Source organism: Dermacentor andersoni, chromosome 1, assembly GCF_023375885.2.
Source record: "Dermacentor andersoni chromosome 1, qqDerAnde1_hic_scaffold, whole genome shotgun sequence".
NCBI classification, from domain to species: domain Eukaryota; kingdom Metazoa; phylum Arthropoda; class Arachnida; order Ixodida; family Ixodidae; genus Dermacentor; species Dermacentor andersoni.
Window position 1 is genome coordinate 88,971,459 of NC_092814.1, and position 20,765 is coordinate 88,992,223.

The 20,765-nt window shown below is 47.0% G+C and overlaps 1 protein-coding gene across 3 annotated transcripts in view; it reads left to right on the top strand.

Moving 5' to 3' along the window:
- peb (zinc finger protein pebbled) overlaps positions 1-20,071 on the top strand; it is a 58,643-nt gene extending 38,572 nt beyond the window's left edge. For all 3 annotated transcript variants that reach the window (XM_050191527.2, XM_055061729.1, XM_050191528.2), the window contains exons 2-4: positions 5,860-6,032; positions 6,821-7,002; positions 12,384-20,071. In XM_050191527.2, the coding sequence (XP_050047484.1) occupies positions 5,960-6,032; positions 6,821-7,002; positions 12,384-16,445 (4,317 nt within the window). In that variant the 5' untranslated portion in view covers positions 5,860-5,959 and the 3' untranslated portion in view covers positions 16,446-20,071. The remainder of the gene's footprint in view (positions 1-5,859; positions 6,033-6,820; positions 7,003-12,383) is intronic.
- The last annotated feature ends 694 nt before the right edge of the window (positions 20,072-20,765 follow it).

A 20,765-nucleotide genomic window follows, 5' to 3' on the forward strand; every position in this document is an offset into this window, starting at 1 on the left:
GGCTAGTGAAATCGTCATTTGTTTGAAGATTGCTGTACATTTGAGCGTGTGAAGTGCTCAATCAAAACTTGCCGGGTTTTTTTCTTTCTTTTTTTTTAATATAACGGTAGCTGTTATGGGCTCACTCTCCCGGTCGTTTTAATGCCCGCCGCCGTCTGTCGCTGCAATCACAAAATCCTTTTCGAGAAGTTTACAATGAGAAAGTGTCATTGTCACAAGTACGAATCCTCGTGGCAAAAGCAGATTGGCAGTCCGTGCATGAATGTACCTCACGGCTACAGCAGTGGAGAATACCTGTCCTGGAAACCGCGATAGTGCCAGCAGCTGCCATGATTGGCTAACGCGCGCTCAACATCCGTCAACTGGATAGAGCGGCGTCCGCGCCTTCGTGTTCCAGCACGACGCCTTCCAACTTGCCGGGGAGGTCCTAAGTTAAGTTTTCTTCTACGTGCAATGACAGCGATGAGTACGTCTGATTCGTCTTCATTAGTCTTCTAGCGCAAGGCTTATTCTCCTGGATGGCGTTGACGTCTTGTTTCCGTGAGGCCTATTAATGGGGCAGCCCATATATAAATCTGAGGAAAGCTGAACGAATCCAGCAGTAAGAAGCTAAAGGGTTAGTCGGGATAGGTTAGTCCGGATAAGAGGAGGAAGAAAAGCCGAGTATTTCCTCTTCACCACCGGGAGGTGCAACTTCCGCAAACGTGCGCGACTCGCACTTCTTTACATCTAGAAAGGAGATTGCACGCTTGCCCACCTGCGAATGTTCACTCCAACAAACATCGCAAGAATATTTGCCAGCTATCGTGTCAATGCTCCGTGTTACGTGCGGACGACAGTGCTTTTTTTTTCTTCCTGTTTTGTTTTGCATGTTAACTCTATGGCATGAACGTAATGCTGTATTTATCTTCTCGCTTCTCCGCCACACAAGTAGCCAAAGCCAGGTGATCCGTTCGGGGCAAGCCACCCGCCGGAGCAGAGAACAGAGTAACTATCGCGGGCTGAGTAAGCATTTTCGTTAATCTATATAGGATCGTTGAAGTCTACCGGCTTATGATGAATTAAGAGCTCCACCCAGTAGGCAAAGCCAAGCTGGCGCGAAACTTGTGGAATATCGCCCGCGAGTACGCCGTGCTTATTCCCGATCAGAATATGGTGCTTATTCGGAACAACTTGCTGGGCACACCGCAGCGATATAGCCAGGGTCCGGCTCTTCTTGCGGCAGACACTGATCCTCTCCGCAGCAATGCGACGGCGCCCGGGGAGGCCGCCCATCTCGGCTGGGTGGGGAGCGCGGCTCGGGACGGTCTTGACGGCGGGGGGAGAGCCGATCAATAGCAAGAAGGGAGCGCAGCCATGGCGACGGGAAGACAACACGGGAACACCTCCCTCCTTCCCTCCCCCCGCACCGCCGGAACCGGACGGCCGGCTGCGGATGTCGGGCCGATGCTGGACTCCGCCATTGCACCTCTTCGTCCCCGACCGCGGTCCCGGCGGACGCAGTGTAATAGATGCCGCTGCGATGTCTGCCTGGCTCCCTGCGCCTCGTGTGGGCGTTTATTATCCGTCTGTCCTCAGCATCGCAATCTTTGGCATCGCTGGTCGGGGTGGGTATGGAAAACTTGAGGTGGCGCGGTTCATGGCCGGGCGGGCGACGCGCGTTGGCGGGCCAAGAAGCAGCAGCGTTCGCCGAGTGGCTCGCGCGCGCGCTCTGACCTTGGTCCGGGCAGCCGTGTCCGCTCGGTCTGATGAGGGCCCGCCATCGATCCCCGGCGGAGCGCGTTTCGTGGGGCCATCCAGAGGCTGCTCGGAGCCCTTGGCCGCCGCCTCGTTCGCTGGCGGCGAGATGCATCCTGCGCACCTGCTCCGTGGCGCACGCTTGACGACACGCGCAATGGAAGTGCAACTTTTTACGAGCTGCACACATTTCTCCCAGTCTGTGGCTGGGGGGGGGGGGGGAGATTCAAACCTCACATGTTAGCCTGCGTCAACGTTTATGTAGTCCGTGTCAGCTTAAGCGGGAGCAGTTGTAGGCGTGAAAGTCGTGTATATGCTGGGGGCGCGATAAAAAAAAAAAAAGTTTAGCAAGACTTGCAGTCCCACGGAGCTGCTGGCACACAACTAGGTCTTACCCTTGAACGAACAGTGTTTCCCGCAGAAGAATGTAGTGCGTTCATCCAGCGAGATTTCGAAATGAAGGCATTTTAAAGAAATACTTCCTTTGGAAGGCAGGTTGTGTAACAGGATGACACTACGGTGCGCTACGACGAAGTTGCTGTTGCGTCAGCAATTTTTGCACGCACATTTCGGAGAGACCGCGATTCGGCGTTTCAACGCTGGTACATCTTCGACGCCGTGGGTTACGCGTTTTGGATAGAGACAGCTGCTTGGAATGTTGTCTGACTGGAAAAGCAGTCGCGGGAGATCCTTCCCTGCGCTTCGACTTAGTAGTTGTAGCAGTACGACGAAAAATTAATCGTGGTCATGTTTACGATCGCTCGGTTTAGCCGCCTTCGCGATCCACCACTGCGTGTCTGTGCCGATCTAGTGGCTATCGGAGTGATCTCGACCTTGACGTCAGTAAATGTTCTTACGGCTTCCTTTTTTTTTATTCTGAAGGCATCAAAAAAAAAAGAAAGTACGCGTGTTACAGGTGTAAACAGCGCATTCGCTCAATACTCGCGTTTTTCTTTCTTTCATGTTTTCTTTTTTTTTTTTCCGCGGGTAGCGAACGCGCTTTCTTGAGCATCTCCACTCTGGCACAGAGAACGCCCTGAAAGTGATGTCGTGTGCGTGCGTCGTAGCTATCGCCGCGGCGTTGGTCGAAGCCTCGCAAGCTGCACCTTTCTTCAGTCCGTGGAAGGCGAGGCGGGAGTGGTTTCGTTCGGCTGTCCGCGGGGCTGTTTCGTCACTGCCGCCGCCGGTTCCTCGTCGCCGAGAATGGGGCGCGATTCGTGCGCGGGGGGCGTCGACAAGAGTCTGCGGAGGACGCCGCCGCGCCCGCGAGTGTGCCGTTTCTCTCCACGTCATCCTCGTGGCTATTCCCGTCTTTCCTCGTGCGATGCGCGACCGGGGAACGGCGCAGCGACTGAGCGCGCGCTCGCTCTGCTGTGCGCGCGCTAACTTTCCTCCGGGTGCCGTAGAGCGCGCCTGTGATGCACCGCGCACGCAGCATCCGACCTTACGCTACTCTAAGACAGCCCTAGCGAGTCTTGAAGCAGAACTCGGGCGTTTCGCGCTGGTGGTACCACTGAAATGTATGCCCGAACGAGCTCGCTCGACACTACAACCCGGGAATAGCCCCACATCTTCCGCAGGAGTTCGCAGTGTTTATCCACTGCAGTGCGTGTGTGTCTGCCCGGGAATCGGGGAGGGGGGGGGGGGGAGGGGCTGGTGTAGCTTTACAACACCTCCGCCTATGAGGCATGGTGCCTTTTCCTGCTCACGCTAGCGGCGCAGCAGCCAGACCTGTCAATGGACCCCCGCTGGAGTACTTAAATCAGAAATGAATGCCGCATTCGCGTTTAGGTATTGTTACCTAAACTTAGTTATAAACGCGCGTGGCACTGCTCCATTTGGCCTCTTTCTCATTTGTGGAAGCCAGATATAAGGAATATTTGCCCCGCCCTCGCTATTTCCCCCAAGAGTAGTAGACATTGCCACATTCTCCACTCTTCACCTCTCGTCTATGCGCGCCTTGTCCTCCTGCTAAACACTTGTATTAGAGCATACTGTGGCCCTCAGAGTATGCATCCTTGCTCCTGCGGAAATGCGTTGATATCTACAACCGACTCGGGCGCGATCCCGGGATCGGTGGCCACATTGCAAGCTAGAGTGCGAGGTAAAGAAACAGTGATTTAATGGCATAAGTGAATACAGGTGTGGCGTGGTTATGTTCGGTTTTAGTTGTAAATGCCCATTCACGACTTGGTCTGCCGACTATTGGCAGACCGAAATCGGTGTCGTGTTGGCCTAGTGTGAACTACCCTTAACGGATGGAGTGGAGGCTAATTTCGCAACCCTGTTGATTGCGTAACGATGCGAACGAAACTGTGCGAAAAGTTGCATACACGTAAGGGGTGCCGTTTTTAATCACGTTCGCCCAATGCGGACGAAGGGACCCCGAACCCGCTCGGATCTTCGTCCCAGCTGTCAGCCGCCGCAACTGTGGTTCTTCGCCTTTGTGGCGATAGCTTTGCCTAATAATCGCGTCCTGCATGCAGAGCGCGAGTGATGAACGAGCAGCCGCGATTGATCCGCTGCGCGATTTCGACCAGCTCTTCTCCTCCCTTTCCCGCTCCCGAGAGGAGGGAAGCTCGCAGGGCAGCTGCTGCTGCATGCGGGCTTCTACGGGCTTCGCTTCGCGAGCGCCGCCGTCGGCCAACGGCTGGGCCGCTGTGTTTATCCGTTGCTATGGCAACGCGATGCCGAGGGCCGTCAGAGATGATACCTGCGCCCTAAGCTCCCTACCCCCTCCCGAATTTCGATCCGCAGGCCTCTTATCGTTGCGCGCGGTGCTCCCAGCAACTCTCCGTCATCGGTGCGACAATAACTCCATGGTCCGCGGCCCCGGGCTGCAGCCGCCTTTTTGCGCTCCGGGCGAAGCGCGAGAGTCGCGTCTCTACCTGTGTCTTCGTCAAGCGAATTAATACAGCGCTGCGCATTTCGAAAACCACCCCTGCACGAAACTATGTGCGTGCTCTTCGCTATGTTGCGTGGCGTTAGGTATTCAGAGCCCTTTACGTTATGTTTTTGAATACCTTTGAAATGGGAAGTGGGTAGAGGTAGAACTGACGCCAGGGGGGCGGCGGTCCGGTCGAGGAAGTGTCCCCCAATGTCTGGTCCAGCAGCTCGTCGCGACTCATCTTGAAGCTCTTGTTACAACTTCGATTGGATACTTTCGAGCTGTTCACTGTTTAGTTTCTTCCAAAGCTCTGCCAGGAATACTAACCCCCGGAGTAGCTGTAATTTGCAACTGTATTGTTTGCATTTTGTACATCGACATTTTGTCTGTACATGTTGATAGAGTGCTGGGGGTGTAAGCATATTAGGAGTCTGCCCAGTCGAAACAAAAGGTGACTGATGTCACTGTTACAAAAACAGTTTTTTCACTGCTTCAGCCTAGTGAGAGCTGTCCTCGACAGGCACTTTAATAGACAAAATTGCATTTCTAGGGCTGCCATCTTCTCTTTGTTTCCCAGTAGGAGACCTGTATTAATTTTTATGTAACCTTCAGTCATCTCTGGATGCATGTCCTGCTAACAGTGAAGGATTTTTCAATGTGCACATATCGGAGAATTTAATCCTGGTGTTGTTTTCCTTGTGTAGATTATTTGCACGTAAAGTTAACTGGTATCACAGAATTATTGTGGAGAGGTAGATATTACAGATGCTGTAGTCTCTACGCTGTCTCCTTGTGTCTGGATAAGTGTGCTTTGTGCTGGAAAATTTTGCAAATTATGTTATACTAAAGCCAAAATATTGCCAAGTCTGGCAGTTGGCTAATGGTTCCAACCGAAAAGTTACTGAGAGCTCACCAACAATACCTCTTATATCTGTGTTCATTCTGACTCCTCAAATCAGTAATGGCACTACTGCATTTAGTACTATATCCATTATTCCATTTCCTTTTTTTCTTTCTCCAAATGTTCCCTTTTTAATTAAGTAAGCCTAGCTTCTTGCATTTACTTGTTGCTCACTTGATTTTCTTTTAACCATTTGATCAGCCCTTCAGTCATTTTCTCTTTGCCAATTGCATGTCATATTTTTCTGGAGTGGTTCAGTGGTAGCATTGTCCAGCCTGATTTCAGGGATTGGATGTCTTCAATACTTTGTGCCTTCTCCTCACATCTGCTGCAGGCTTATCAAGAGGTGCTTATTTGACAAGACACCACAGAGTGCCTTCCTAGTTTGCTGTGCACAACTGATGCCTGGCGGCTGCTGAAATTCTCGATGAGACATGAATGGAGAGCCTGGGAAGCTGTCTCCTGTGCACCTGATCAAAGATGATGGTGCAGGAGACACCGAGAAAGGTAGAGTAAATTTCGCTTATTGCATGTGTTTCCTCTCTGCAGCAATTCGACTCCCTAGAAGTGTCCGTAGGATGTTCGTTCGTAAAACTTTATTGGCAGCAAGGATCAAAACGTGACTAAGCGACCAGGAGCCCACAGGCCCTGGTGGCCTCCTCAGCCCGCTAGATGGCTAGCTGAGCAGAGCAGCCTCCCAATCCTTGGTATTTAAAATTGCGACCCCTCGTGGTGGGGGGTTGGCCGGGCAGGCCCAAATCATATGATTAATGTCCGCTTGTCTGTCGTGGCACCGGGGGCAGACTTCAGAGTATTCCCCAGGATAAATTCTGGAATATAGCTTTAAGTTGGTGAACGTACCCATTTCTAATCTCCGCCACATGACTTCTTGTCCCTTACTTAGAGATCTGTCGCCTGCAGGGTATAGCTTCCTGCTCAGGCGATAGTGGGTAGTATCTTGCTTGAGTTCATGTTTCTCCGATTTCTGATTTGAGAATGGTTCCTGTCTGAATAAACAATTTGAAGCTTGAATTTAATGCATGGTTCATTTGTATGTGTCGTAGAATAGTTCTTAGCCTGGTCGGCCGACACGATTAGTGGGACTTCTATGTTTCTTTATTTCAGTGGTGAGTAAAAGGAAAAAGTGTGCGTGCGTGTGTGTGTGTGTGTGTGTGTGTGTGTGTGTGTGTGTGTGTGTGTGTGTGTGTGACTTTAATTTTTATTGTGGGTGCCCTACTGAGTTCAGGTGATTGTGCAGGTGCCCAAAAGTAGCTGATCACGTTCTTTTCATGCAGAATCAAGCACTGATGACCAGCTTCACCTTGGACAAGCAGCATCGCCTTTAGGCAGACCTAGCAGCCTTCCTTCGAAACTTGGCAACAGCGGAACCGAACTTTCAACGAACGAAAACCAAGATATTCACCAAGATGGAGATCTGCAGAGAGACACTATAGCAGCCAAAAGAAAACATTCTTCGGTAAGGGACATAATTACCAACCAAATAACCACTACCGAGCAAATGTCTTGCAAGGCTGCATATGTACTGCTAGATTTGCTGCACTGCACTCTGGAAAACCTGCGAGATATAAGATTATACTGTGGGCTTTTTTCATATCCTTGCACCATTATTTTGGAGTCAAGGTGTTGCTTACCAACTGCAGCTGCAGTTATAACTACTGGTTTACTAGAAGCAGAATTGGAGGAGTGCTAAAGAATAAGACCTCAGTCAGTTCCAGTGCTGCAAGCTGTCGCAGTATGTTTTTCTATAGTTACAGTGCCCTTTTATTTGATGCTGTGCCAATTTTTGGCATTCTGACACACTGCAGAACTTAAACAGCCATGTCAGCAAATACTGTAATTTTCATTGTTTCATCTGCTGGCTGTTGTGAATTTCTCTTACTTGCAGAAATAAACTTTACGGAAATTCATCATAGTATCATGGAAATATTAAGAAGTACTCTTCACTCTCTTCTGTTAAGAAACGGTGTGCACAATGTCACTGGACATTCATGATTATATTGTGCGTAGTGTTACACTGACGAACATAAGCGACAAGACGCAGACGTACATAGCGCGAACGTACATTGCACTACGTACGTCCGCATCTTGTCTCTTATGTTCGTCAGTGTAACACTCAGCGCAATATAATCATGAACGTCCACCAACTAGCCCCGTTCATTGCTTCACTGGACATAACAAAGACTGAAATGGAAGCCTCATTTATGTCGGTAATTGAGCTCTTAGAAGCCTTTACAGCATGGTCACATTAATGCCACTAATTAACAGAGACCGAATTTTCTGCTAAATTTCTGGCGCCAAATGCATCCATAGAGCACATATTTATCATTGTCAAGCACTTGGGGATACAACAGTTGAATGCTGAATAAATGTGTTGTCGAGTGATACTTCATGGTTGATTCCAGAGAACTTTTGAGGAGCTTAGTCAGATCATTGCCACGGTGGCAGTACGGTTCTCAGCGACAAAAGAACATGAAGTCTCAAAGATCAGCTAGAATGGTCACGGGCACAATTTCCAGGCACAAGAAGCACTGACGATTAAAAAAATATATACAGGGAATGCAGATTGCTGCTGCACCTTGCTGTACAGGTTCAACTGAGGTCCTGACATTTTTCGTGAAGGAAGAGCTGGGAAAGATTTTTGTTTAGGGAGACAGTGGTGTTTCTTGACGTTAGGGAAGAAAATGTCTCTTCTGGAAGGCATAGGTTGGTACTTCATAAAACAGCCATTGTGCCAGCCAGCTTTTGATAGATTTTACCATTTTTGTCGGCAAACAAGACGAAAGGCTGAACTGAAGTAATTTTTTTTAATGATTTTTAATGAGATGGCCACAGTAGAGCACCTATAAGAATTCAGAAATTTCTTCAGAGTTGTTAAAGGCTCGCAGAGGCAATGTTGAAGTTGGAAATTCAATGTCCTCATGTACACTTTTTCAGACAGACACTTTTCTTTGCACTTTAGCTCTTAGGGAAACACATAAAACTTTGGCACCGGACGGCTGCGACTATTCTCTCCTATAGTTTCATTTTACTGCAACAAATGGTGTGATTTTTTTTAAATCAGAAATTTACTGCACACAGTGCACCTGTCTCGAAATTCAGAAGTTGGTTTGTATTGCTGGCATGTGTCCATAGTTCTTCAATGCAGATCACAGATACATTCAGTGGAGGATGGGCTACATGCACTGTGTTCCTGTTTTGATGTTGAAACCAGAGAATAATAATTTGCTTGGCATCATTGCCTGCATTTAAAATTTATTTTAAGGTCATTGTATTGATTGAAAACAACTGACCCAGGTAGTATATTCCAACTTAAACCAATGTGCTCATTATGCTGTACTGTCAGTGGGAGGGACAAGAAATAGAGCAACCTGATGGGGAACTTCGCATGAATAGGAATCTGAGTTTTCCTGTCTAATAGGCTTGCGATCACAGCAGTAGTAACCTAAACCTGTTCTGCTTGTAAAGGGTTATCCAAGATGACCAGTCCTGTTTTTGCCTTTGTGAACTGTTATTGAAAGTTTAAAAAGATTAACAATCTGACAAGGCTGTAACTGAATATAATGGGATTACACAAGTGATGTTAAATATTTTGTCGCTAAGTTTGATAACAGCATGCCTACTTTTATCTGATTCGTATTAGAACAGGAAAATTGCCCATGTTTTGATTGGTAAAACATTGTTGAAACTTGGAAGATATGGGTAGACACCTGAGACAGGTAGTTATTCACACTTGTATCAGAGGCTCATTTTGATATTAAGTGCTAAACTTCGTGACAACCAAAGGATGCAGTAGCAAATACGTTGTTGCCCAACACAAAGAGACTTACACATAAGTGACAGGCAATTATGTTTCTCATGGTGGTGACGAACATTCAGTGTTGGCCCTTTTTTGGGAACTGTACTTCAGAGCATAGAGCAGAAGGCAGGTACAGTAGAGCTTGTACTGAAATGTAAGGTTGTCACCAAGTATAGAGGACTAATGCCGGCCACTTTCAGTGTACTACTAAAATATGCTGACGCCGTCCAGTAGGGAGGCCACGAGAATGACGGGACATCTTCAACGATAACAGGCGCATGCCTTTGTCAACACTTTCTAACACCCAATGCATCCAGCCAAGCTCTGTCCATGGCTATATGCGTTCACAGGAGCATGTGTGCTCCTACTTTATGGTACTCCAGCGGGGCCATGCTGGACACATGGACCTTGACATGAGCGGTGTGTTTGCATGCCCTACTAAAAACTATTTCCTTTGCCTGCTAGGCTGTGTGTTACAACACTGCTGTTGACGCACAAAGTTTCAGTGCTGGTTTCCCATAGGTGAATTTTACAACCTTTTTAAGGTGGTACATTCATTTTTCTTGTGAATTTGTGACTGTTCTTATACTTCTTGCTCCTATAGGACCTTATCTTGAGCACTGTCACCAACCGCATGAGTAACTTAAAGGGGCCCTGAACAACTTTTTATCAAATTCGAGAAATGCATTTGAGTTTAAAATAGACTATGTAAGAGATACTTTGCCACAAAAAGTACTCATGCGTTCAAAACACGCAGAGTTATGGCAATCAAAGGTTGCATATGACCCCGTTCACTCTGCTCCCATTCCTTCTTCTGTGCCTTGCATTGCGAAGGCTGTGGCAGAGCAGGGTATGCTTACAACGCTCCGCCTACTGAATGTCATCGTGGCACGCATTTCAAATTTTATTTTGGATGTTCACATAGGCTCCACTACTTACAATTTTGCCGCTTACAGTGTGCCAAATGCGGTTGTCCCCAGTGAGTGGCAGTGTGCTCAGTTAGTGTACTTGTAGTGGCACCCTGTGGCAGCTGTGGTATCTAGGCTACGTAGCAGGCTGTAACTACATGCAACTGTAGTGCATATGTGCAGCGTTTGCTTTGTGTATGACAGGGCTTGTGCACGTGCTCATGTGCTCCAGCCCGGTCGTGCTATGTGGTCCGGACCGGCTTTGTCCTGTACCAGCTTGCCCGACGGATAGTATTCACATCCAACTTGCACATATTGAAGTGGTTTCATGCTCAGGGTCCTGCATATTTCACTTAGCATGTTAAAAAAAAAAGATTTTGCGCTTACCGCTGCACTGTTGTTGCTGAAACTTTGCAGAAGGCTCGAATTTTAGAGTCCACGTCCTTCAGTGTAACACTTCCCACAGTCAATTGCCCGATTTTTAAGACAAAAGTGTAAATTTGCCTTTGCGTATGGGGATGCGAGCTGCTGTCGCGATGGTGCAAGCATAAACTTGTGTCGCCACCTGCCAGCAGCTGCAGAAAGCAGCGTTTCAGGGAGGGCTGCTGCGTGTTCCTGCAGCAGGCAACGCATGGCAACCCTCTTTCAATGCAGCAGGGAGGGTTGTCCACTTGTTTATGCAATACTGTGCAACACTGTACATTGCTGTACAGTTCTGTGCAAATTGTGTGAAGGCTCCAGCGCAAGTTCAGGGTGCACATAGACCAGCTTGCTTGCACAGAAAAGTTCACTGAACACAATAATCAAGTATGAGGAGGCTTGTGGATGCTCCCCAGCCTGACAACCATTGCTTCGGTAGCCTAAGGAATGCAGTAATAAAGGAACCAGGTGCTTACCCATTTTCACACTTGCAAAGCCACAGCTTTCCTGCCAAGCATGGGCATCACTGTGGCTAATAATCAAGCCTACAAATCTACATAATTTTTTTTTTTGCATGGTCCAACCCACAATGGTTGAATACTAGGAGCAAGATGCATGCCTTGTTTGTTCTAAATTTCTTTTTTCGCTCAGTTGTTATACTTAAAATAGAATGTTGTTACTTTCATTCATGCTTCTTGAGGAGCTTCTTTGAAATTTTCATAAGAATTCTCAGAAACCCTGAGCAATTATTCCTGCTTTACTTCCATTTAGAACACCAATGACCAGTATACAATTTTATGTATCACAGTATACATTCCGACTAATTCATTTTGAAATAAAATGTTAAAACATGAAACACTGGAAATGAGCACATTTCTAGCAGTAAGAAAAGAGGTAATAGCACCTGAGCAGGTGATACGTGCACCTGGTGGTTCGCGGATATGACATAAATCCCAGCACATTGCCTTGGAGATTTTTCAGTGCACCGCGGGCAGCCGCGGACGCTGTTTAATCTTGGAGGTCAAGCCGGGGAGCCACACTGGTTCTCAACAGTCATGCATCAAATGTCATTTCCGGCAATCTTTTTGTGACACATTCATTCATATTTCAAACATAAAATTTTGTACAGAGGCTTGTCTACGTTTACATTATCTGAGCCTTTTATGTGGGCCATAACGTTGTTGCAGTTAGGAAGTTTGGTTGTATACCAACAATTAAAAAAAATTTATTCTTTGAGTTATTGCACTGAAAACTTGTAAATACATGTAATTTTATTATAAAGCAGTAAGGCTGGTCTTATTGTATTTCTTGATTCATGCAGAAGCCATTGATACCCTGTTTACCAAAATACGAGGAACTTACCTCGTGAAAACTTTTTAAATATTAAGTAAACTTGCATAAAGTTAGGGCCAAATGAAATAAACAAAAGTAAACATTATATTCGAAATAATCAAATAAATTGCACATATCTACAAGCTTTCAACACCGTAATCTGAATAAAGATTTTTAAATATTTTGGTTTGACTCAGCTTGCCAACTGAAAAGAATTTGTAGCAATAATAAGAACCTGCAATTCAAAATTTGTGCAAAGGAAAGCCATCACGCCGATTCTTTTGCGAGAATTGGTGATTGCTTGTGAAGCATGGTTATAGATTACCATGCAGTGTGGAAGTGGCTGTTTGAAGGCTAAGGTGTTTTGCACCTCTGTTGCAGGTGGAAGGCCCTCACATATGCCCCGTGTGTGATGATGTACTGGGCTCATCACATGCCTTAACCCTCCACATCCGCCAGCACAACCCAACTGACCACTCGCACACCTGTCGGCTCTGTGGCAAGACACTGAGCTCAGCCAGCTCTCTGGATCGACACATGCTGGTGCACTCTGGCGAGCGGCCTTTCAAGTGCACCGTTTGTCACATGGCATTCACCACCAACGGCAATATGCACCGACATATGCGCACACATGCAGGGCCCGAGGAATCTGAGGGGCCCTCCCGGCGGGGTCTCAAGCGTCCACCTGAGGTAGACACACCCCCACTGTCTCCCGTCCCTGAACAGGTCTCCTGTCCTGTTTGTGGAAAGGCGTTCCTGTGCCGGGCTGGCCTGGCCAGCCACATGGCCACCCATCCACATGACCCCATCCAGTGCACCCAGTGCTGCCAGGTAACAGCCAGCTATGCAGCCTACCTGGACCACCGCTGTGGACCTCAGGAAGTGGCGCCCCAGGGTCCTGGCTTCCATGACCTCACATTTGTGGACTTTTCCACTGGCAAGTTCTCACTTATTGCTAAGTCACTGTGTGAGAGCCAGGCCCGACGACCAAGCAGTGCCTTCCACACATTTGAATGCAACCTCTGCAAGCGCGCATTTCCATGCAGCAGTGCCTTGCGCCTGCATGCCCAGGCCCATGGGCGGGGTACCTTTTGCCCTAGCTGCAGCTGCGACTTCCCTAGCCCTCGTTTTTTAGAGGCACATCAGCTCAAGCATCGCCGAGCTGAACAGTGTGGTGCTCCGGCTTGTAGCAAGGAGGACTTCTTGGCCTTGCTTGAGCTTCAGACACGATCATCAAGTGCTGCTCTGGAGGAGACTGTTCCTCACACCAAAGAGGAGCATTTTGAAAGTTATGCTTATTTCAATGGTAGCACACCTAGGCCTGAGAAAGAGGCAGGCCATGACTTTGCTGACATTCAGTCTATAATATCGGTGACATCGAAAGCTCCATTGGCAGCAACTTCACCAGGTCAGAGCGGAGCGTCTCCACGACCTGGCTCACCGCTGGAGGCTGACTCTGCTAGCCCTGATAGTGGCAAACCTGAAGAGGGAATACGAGATGAATCTAATGCTGAAGAGGAAGGCCAGCCACAGTTTGCTTGCAAGTTATGCCACATGTCTTTTCCAAGTCTTGGCCTGTTGCGCAAGCACAGCCAGCTCCATTCTCATGGGTCAACGCCTTATGCTTGCAATGTTTGCTCTTACACAAGTATGGACAAGAGCACTCTTATACGACACCTCCGAACACATAATGGAGAACGGCCTTTTCAGTGTGCTATTTGTAAGTACGCTTTCACTACTAAGGCCAACTGTGAAAGGCACGTACGAAAGAGGCACAAGAAGTTGACTAAAGGTGAAGTACGAGGAGCCATGCAATACAACCCCCATATGGCTGAACGAAGTACAAATTCTGAAGCTCTGGCTCCCGAAGTGGGCAGCCTGGAAACAGTGTGCAAGTATTGCAGTGTAGACTTCAAGTTTAACAGAGTGTTGCGTCACCATTTGCGCTCACTGCACAATAGCTGCAGTAGGAAGCCATTTTGTTGCAACATCTGCAAACTGGGCTTTTCCACAAAGAATAATTGCATTCGACATGCCCTTAAGCAGCACCCAGACATGCGTGATCGCCTGGCACAAGTTGTGGCTGCTAAGCCACTGGCTCTCAGTGATTCTTCAGAGGATCTCACTACAGGCAGCATTGAAGACAGTCCCCAGAAGACATCGCCCACTGATGTAGCAGCTCCACTCAGCCAGCCTCCAGCACCTGAGGAACCAGCCCCTGAAGAGCCGTCACGGGACCTGTGTCTGGACCTGTCATCACCGAACCCTTCTGAAGCCAAGACTCCATCAGAAGCTGCAGAGCCACTCAATTTGACTCTCAAGCCAGTTCGCGATGGAGTCACAGGTGAAAGTGAAACCAGCAACAATGATGATCAAGTTATTGCTGCCAAAAGCTTGGTTTCCCTGTCCGAGCTTCCCCCTCCACAAGAGGAGCCATTGGACCTGGCAGTTCATGCCATAGATCTGAGCTGGAGAAACTCCAATAGTCCCGAACCACTTCGAGTTACTCATTCTGCTAGTCCCTGTGCCACAATTCCACCACCACCACCGCCGCCACCACCACCACCGCCACCATTACCACAGACTTCAAGCCAGCTCCTTCAGCCCAGCTCAAAAAACCAGTTGCCTCCCAAGACTCCCCCCCTTGGGCGTCCACCTGTAAATGGATTGCCTTCAGCTCGAAACCCAACTATATTGGAGTCCTCTAGTGCCAGCGATGACGTCTACAAAATGACATTTAAGATGGTCAATGAAAAGCTTTCACCAAAGAACCAGAGATCTTTTAGTTGTGTCTACTGTTCTGCAGGATTTACTCTCAAGTCTAACATGGAGCGGCACATCAAAAGAAAGCACCCAGAATATGCAAGGCCCACACGAAGTCGTAACTTCATTCCAACTATGAGTAGTCCTGGTTCATCAAAACCTTTTTCATCAACTCTGTCTGATGAAACACGGACTGCTCTCAGGGTTGTTTTAAGCAGCAAAGCCAACAAAGCAGTCGATGCTGCTGAGGCTGTGGCCCCTGCTACAAGCCAAGAGCAGCAAACAAAAGTGGAGTCAAAAGATGACCACAAGGGCGTGGAAGACTTGTCCAGCCGAAGTGTTGAAAATGGCAGTGATGAAGGCTCAGCAGATTTGGCTAGTGTTTCGTCTGTGATCCACACTGCCAACTCACAGGTATTTCAGCAGTACCTGCTGGATGAGAAAGGTTTGCCTGAGGAAACACAGGAAACAGGCACTGGTGAATGCAGTGAGAGTGATGGTGGGGAGCATCGTGAGCGAAAACGAAGCTCATATACTGACTCGCCTAACAGTGTTGCCTGTCCGTACTGTTCTCGGAAATTCCCGTGGACGAGTTCATTGAGACGACATATTCTGACACACACTGGCCAGAAGCCTTTCAAGTGTGAAAGTTGCCCTATCTGGTTCACCACAAAGTCCAACTGTGAACGACACTATGTGCGCAAACACGGGCGCCATGGCGATCTTTTGACGCGTTGTGTGCCTGAACGCCCATTCAAGTGCAATATCTGCCCAACTAGCACATTTTCAACACGAGGCAATCTGCGCAAGCACTACTACATCAAGCATTGGTCTCGCAATGGGACTGACAAGAATGCTCGTATGCCGACTGATGGGGATAGTGAGCCACAAAATGATGACTCACTGGATGCCATGGACGATGCTGGAGAAGGTAGCTCAGACAATTGCAGCGAAGGCAACCATGAACGCCCTGACCGACTGCACTGCCCGTGCTGTGATGCTACCTTCAGTACAGCTGCTGAAGTTGAGCATCATGTTGGTCAGCTCATTGAGGTGCCATACCGCTGTCACATATGTGATCGGGCCTTTGTGCAGCGATCGGACTGCCTGTCCCATTTGCAGTCAGAGCACACAGGCCTACAGCTGCCTGCAAACATGGAGCATGAGGTTGTAGCTGCTCATATGAAGAATGACAGGCTGGACTCTAATGACGACTACACGCTGCGCCGCATTGCTTGTGTCTTCTGTTTGCGTAGGTATGTGTCCAGTGATGGGCTGAAGAGGCATGTGCTTAGTTGCCATGTGGTAGATGAATTTCCTTGTGACATATGCCACCAGAAGCTCCCCTCAAAGAGCAGTATGGCCCGACATAAGCGCAAGCACCATGATTTGCCTTTATCTGAGCTTGGAGATAGCTCAGAAGAAGAGGGACAGGACTTGGGCAAGCCCAAGCCTAATCACAAACATTCCTCAAAGAAACTACTCCTCCTTGGGAAGCAGAAAAGGAAGGCTGGTGATACAGCAGAGGCCTGCAACGTGGCAACCAAAAGCCTTCATGAATGTGGCAATGGTGATCTCATCCAGAACCTCTTGGGAATCCAGGACTCCAAGATCATTGATGAGATGCTGATGAATCCTGCTGATTCAGCAGCAAGGCTGCTGGGGGTAAAACAAGTCTGACCCCTTACATGTGATTCCTGCCTATAACTAAATTTAGGGAGGAATATGTTCTGCTTGCTCTGCAAAGCAATATGTTACCCAAAGCGTTCGGCTGTTTCATAGGCTTGACCTTTTGGAGAAGTTGTAAATCTGTATAGACATGTGGCGAAATTGTTTATGCAAGTCATTTTTACTGCTCAATACACCGATTGTTTTGTATTTCTTTCCCATTCATTTGGGGTCAAGTGTTAACATGCTGTTGCTGAATGTCGTTGCATAGTAGCATTGACTGTGTGTGTATTTTGCTATACTATAAGTTATTGCACCAAGCTGAGTATTCAGCCTGCAGTGAACTGTATGTTCTTTTGATTTTGTCTATAATTTTTTACTGTAAATTTTGAGGCAATGTTTTACAAAGCCTGACTTGCATTCTGTTATGCACCTGTTGCACGATGTGTACATAATTGCACTTTCTGTGATTTTAGAAGTAATGGAGGACATGTTATAAGAGCAATATAGCTGGTATGCGTGGCTCTTTGTTCTGAAGCAAAGAGGAAACACAATCAAGAATCATTCCACACTGAATAGTAGTGAAACACTAGTACAATAACAAATGGATGGCTCGTTTAGCTGCACGATATATATATTTTGCCATGCATGCCTTCAATTTGGCACTACTGGTGATGCCACTGGGTCCAGACTTGGCCATATCATTCAGCACATGGGACCATTTGACACATTGCCAGCACTATCAAAGTTACTTTGACTGCAATGGAGAGATAGACATATCACATACATTCCTTATCAATGCAGTCAAAGCTCAGGGCCACCTGTTGCCACTCCAGGGTGGTTTTCAAGCCTAGACCTTGCAGTGCTTATCCCAAAGCGCCTGATATTGTAGAAAATTAGATATAGGGCCCACATTCCATATTTTGGGGCAAGCATTGTGTATTTTTTATGTGTGTAATTTATACGCACCTTCATATACAGACATACACACCCATACAGTGCTGTAGGGTTGTATATGACACACTGCTGCCTTCTTTGCTTGCCCGCTATGCAGACTCGCTCGCTATACTCTTGGTGCCTTTTTGCTGCTGTGTTCTGAGTAGTTGGTGCATTCAGCAGAGTTCCTTTGCCTGTGCCCGCTGTTATGCGCTGTGCTTCGCACCCAAGTGCACTTGCTTTTTACTGTTGCTGTTCATATATAAACTAGCACCGTCCATGTATGAATGAAAAATATTTGCAACCAACTTGAGTCATTTTGGATTGATGCCTGTATCGAATATTGCTGCCGCATGCCTTTCAAGCACATCAAAGTGAAAATACAGCACAAGCAAGCACAAAATAACTACCTTTGACCTCAGGAGATATGTTGTCTGTCTGAATCAGCTCGCTATCGAAACATTGTACATGTGTGGAGAGCATGTTTTATGACGTTGAGTTTTGCTGCCACCTATTTCAGTTTTCACGAAAGCTTTGCAAAGTTTAGTGTTGTGGCATGTTTGTAATCTCTGGAGAATGAAAGGTCTGCTTTCAGTAAATATGTCAACAATTATATAAAACATTTCTTCGTGTGATGAACAAATCTTTAAGGGTTTAGTATGAACAAACTATGTGGCACCAACATCACTTCAGCTATAATTTGTATTGGTAACTGATTATAAAGTGTGAAATGCTTTCTAGCAATTGTTCTCAATGGCCTCCCAGTGAGCATCCAAATAAATCCAGGGTGAATCCAGAGGAAGAATAAGAGATCTCAAGGAATCTATTGAGGTTTGCACAAAATCTCCCCAGCCATCCTGTAAGATTGATTGACCTCATATGCAAACTGGCCATACAGTACAATACAATTCTAACCAAATTGCCATTGTCACCGATTGCCCCCCCCCCCCCCCCCACCTTGCTGAGCACTTCCAACTTCTGCGGCTGCCAGGTGCTGTTGAACCTGCATGTCATAGCGCTTACCTAAACCATGAAAAAGTGACCAATTTGATCCAGTGCAGGTCCCACTTTACTGAACCATTTCTCTTGAAAATTGTCAAGGAGCCGCTCGGGATTTATTACACCAAATGTAACATGTCTCCGATTCAAAGGCATGTAGAGCTCATGGTACAATACCGGTTGCAGGTATTTAAAATATCGTAAAATGGGATTCCTTTAATTAAAACAAATGAAAAGCCAGGGACACAATAGGGGAATGGTGTCTACCCATACTGCTGAGGCCTTAAGCACCTTCCCATGACTTTCAAGTCATCGCCTGCTAGGTCATCACATGGTTGCATATTGGTTCTCCCGACTCCAGAGCTCGGCTTATTGCTCGGGCTTCTTACTGTGGAAAGGTGGGAATGGGCACCGAAAGTCGTACTCCCACTGCTGTGGTGTTGTGAGAGTGACAAAAAGTAAGCAAATGTCAAAAATTTGCAAGATGAAGGTTTTTCGAAAAAGCAAATTACTGCTCAGTTCAGCCATGCAGTATCTTAATCAATGGAACTGCATTAGTTCCACATTGTACTGCAGACTGCTAGTCTGAATGTCAGGGTATTTGCCCGAGCTTTGTAGGAATTAAGCATATTTATAGATTGTGCACCCTGTAAACTTTTGGCACCAATAAAACTTTGGAGTATCATGCATAATCGCTCATTAGTGGCAGTCCTGTTGGCTTTTCACATAAAACCGGTTCAACTTTACATGCAACATCTGCTCTGACCAGTGGCATAGGCAGGGGTAGCACATTGGCCATGTCCCCCCCCTTCTCCCCCCCCCAAATTTCTAGTGTGTGGCCTTCCCAGCTCCCCTCCCCCTTCCTCCCACTCACTGTCTCTGCCAAGTGGGTGCCCCCTCCTGCCTCCCACCCCCCTCAAAAAATTTGTCTGTGCCACTGACTTGTGTTTCTGGTTGGATGTGAAGTGGGACTACAGTATCCATGACCAATCGTACTGTGTTCAAGTACAACTTGGCAAGAAAGCATTTCATGCTTTAAATGTATTCGCAGTGACAGGCTACGCTATAATTGCTTTTAATTTGGCATCCATTTTACTCAAAAAGCTGCACTTTATTATTGTTCCTCGTCTTAGGTGCTCAGTACTTAAATCGCTCCTGCATTATTGTGAATTACAGGATGGCTTGATAATTCTTCAATTTCAATAGGTCCTGTAGCAAAGAACAGAAAAATTTCAATAGGACTGTACTTAGGTCTGTTTTTTGTTTCTGTTTACAGTGTTTACATATCTTGATGCCGCTTGAGTTTACTCGGAAGGTAGAATGATGATGTGCCCCCTCGGCGTACTTTCTTTGCTTATCAGGATTGTGTGTGTCCATAGAGATATGTGAATTGTTCTGTGCACTGTTGTGCATTTTCTTGCGCCTTGCTTTGGTGCCTATGAACTTTATTGTGCAGTTGTAGACTGCAGAACTAGTCGCACTTTGGCAGTTTGCTGCTCATTAGACAGACATTGTCAGCATCTGCTGCTGTTAATGGCTTCATCGTCGCTTTGTTGACAGCATACACATATTGCCTATCTAAACAAAAGCACGTGCTGTATGATTTTTAGACATGTATAACTGGTGCTAGCCGCGCTAGCAGCAATTGATTTTATCAACATGTGTAAGTCTGTTTGTTTCGCAATAAAAGTGTTCTTACAGTTCACTGTGTACATGCTGATATTACTCTGTGCCTCCACTATTACAAGGCTAGGGTGCTTGCAAAAACATTTGTACAAGTGGGAATGGTTTGTAATGCAGCCTTCAATTCCGTAGACATGACTAGAAATCAAGATCATTCCAATTTCTTTTGTGCACAACTAACGTACAGTTGAATGAGCAGTTGTGGAATGTTTAGCCAAAAATTGCTTTCCTACTATTTAATGATTGCATGACAGCACAGACATTGTGCTGCAGTGACCACTTCTATTTTGATATTGCTATTTGTTACTTCCAGTGAAAGTTCTGAGCAAGATGGCTGTGTGAGGTGAAAAAGGTTAGTGTACAGAATTCCTGCATCCAAGAAATGGCCAAAGTTGCAGATATTGTTACGCCAAAGGTTCAAGAGGGCACCTGAAGACAATAGTGGAAACAGGCACGTGCCTCCTTGCGTGCTTCTGTGTAGACGCCCCTTGTTTTTTTTAATTCTATGAGGTAATACCCAAAAGTTCCGGGAATTTGAAAAGCGCAGGCAAACTGAGTGTGGTACACATTTCCGCCACTAGATGTGGCTAGCAGTATGCCTTGCAGATCAGTGTGCTGAACGGCTTGCATCTAAGAAGTGTTGTTTTGCAACACGTTTCACTGATATGGCGCATCCCTTAGCAACCAATATGGCAGACTTCAAGGAGCGAAGGA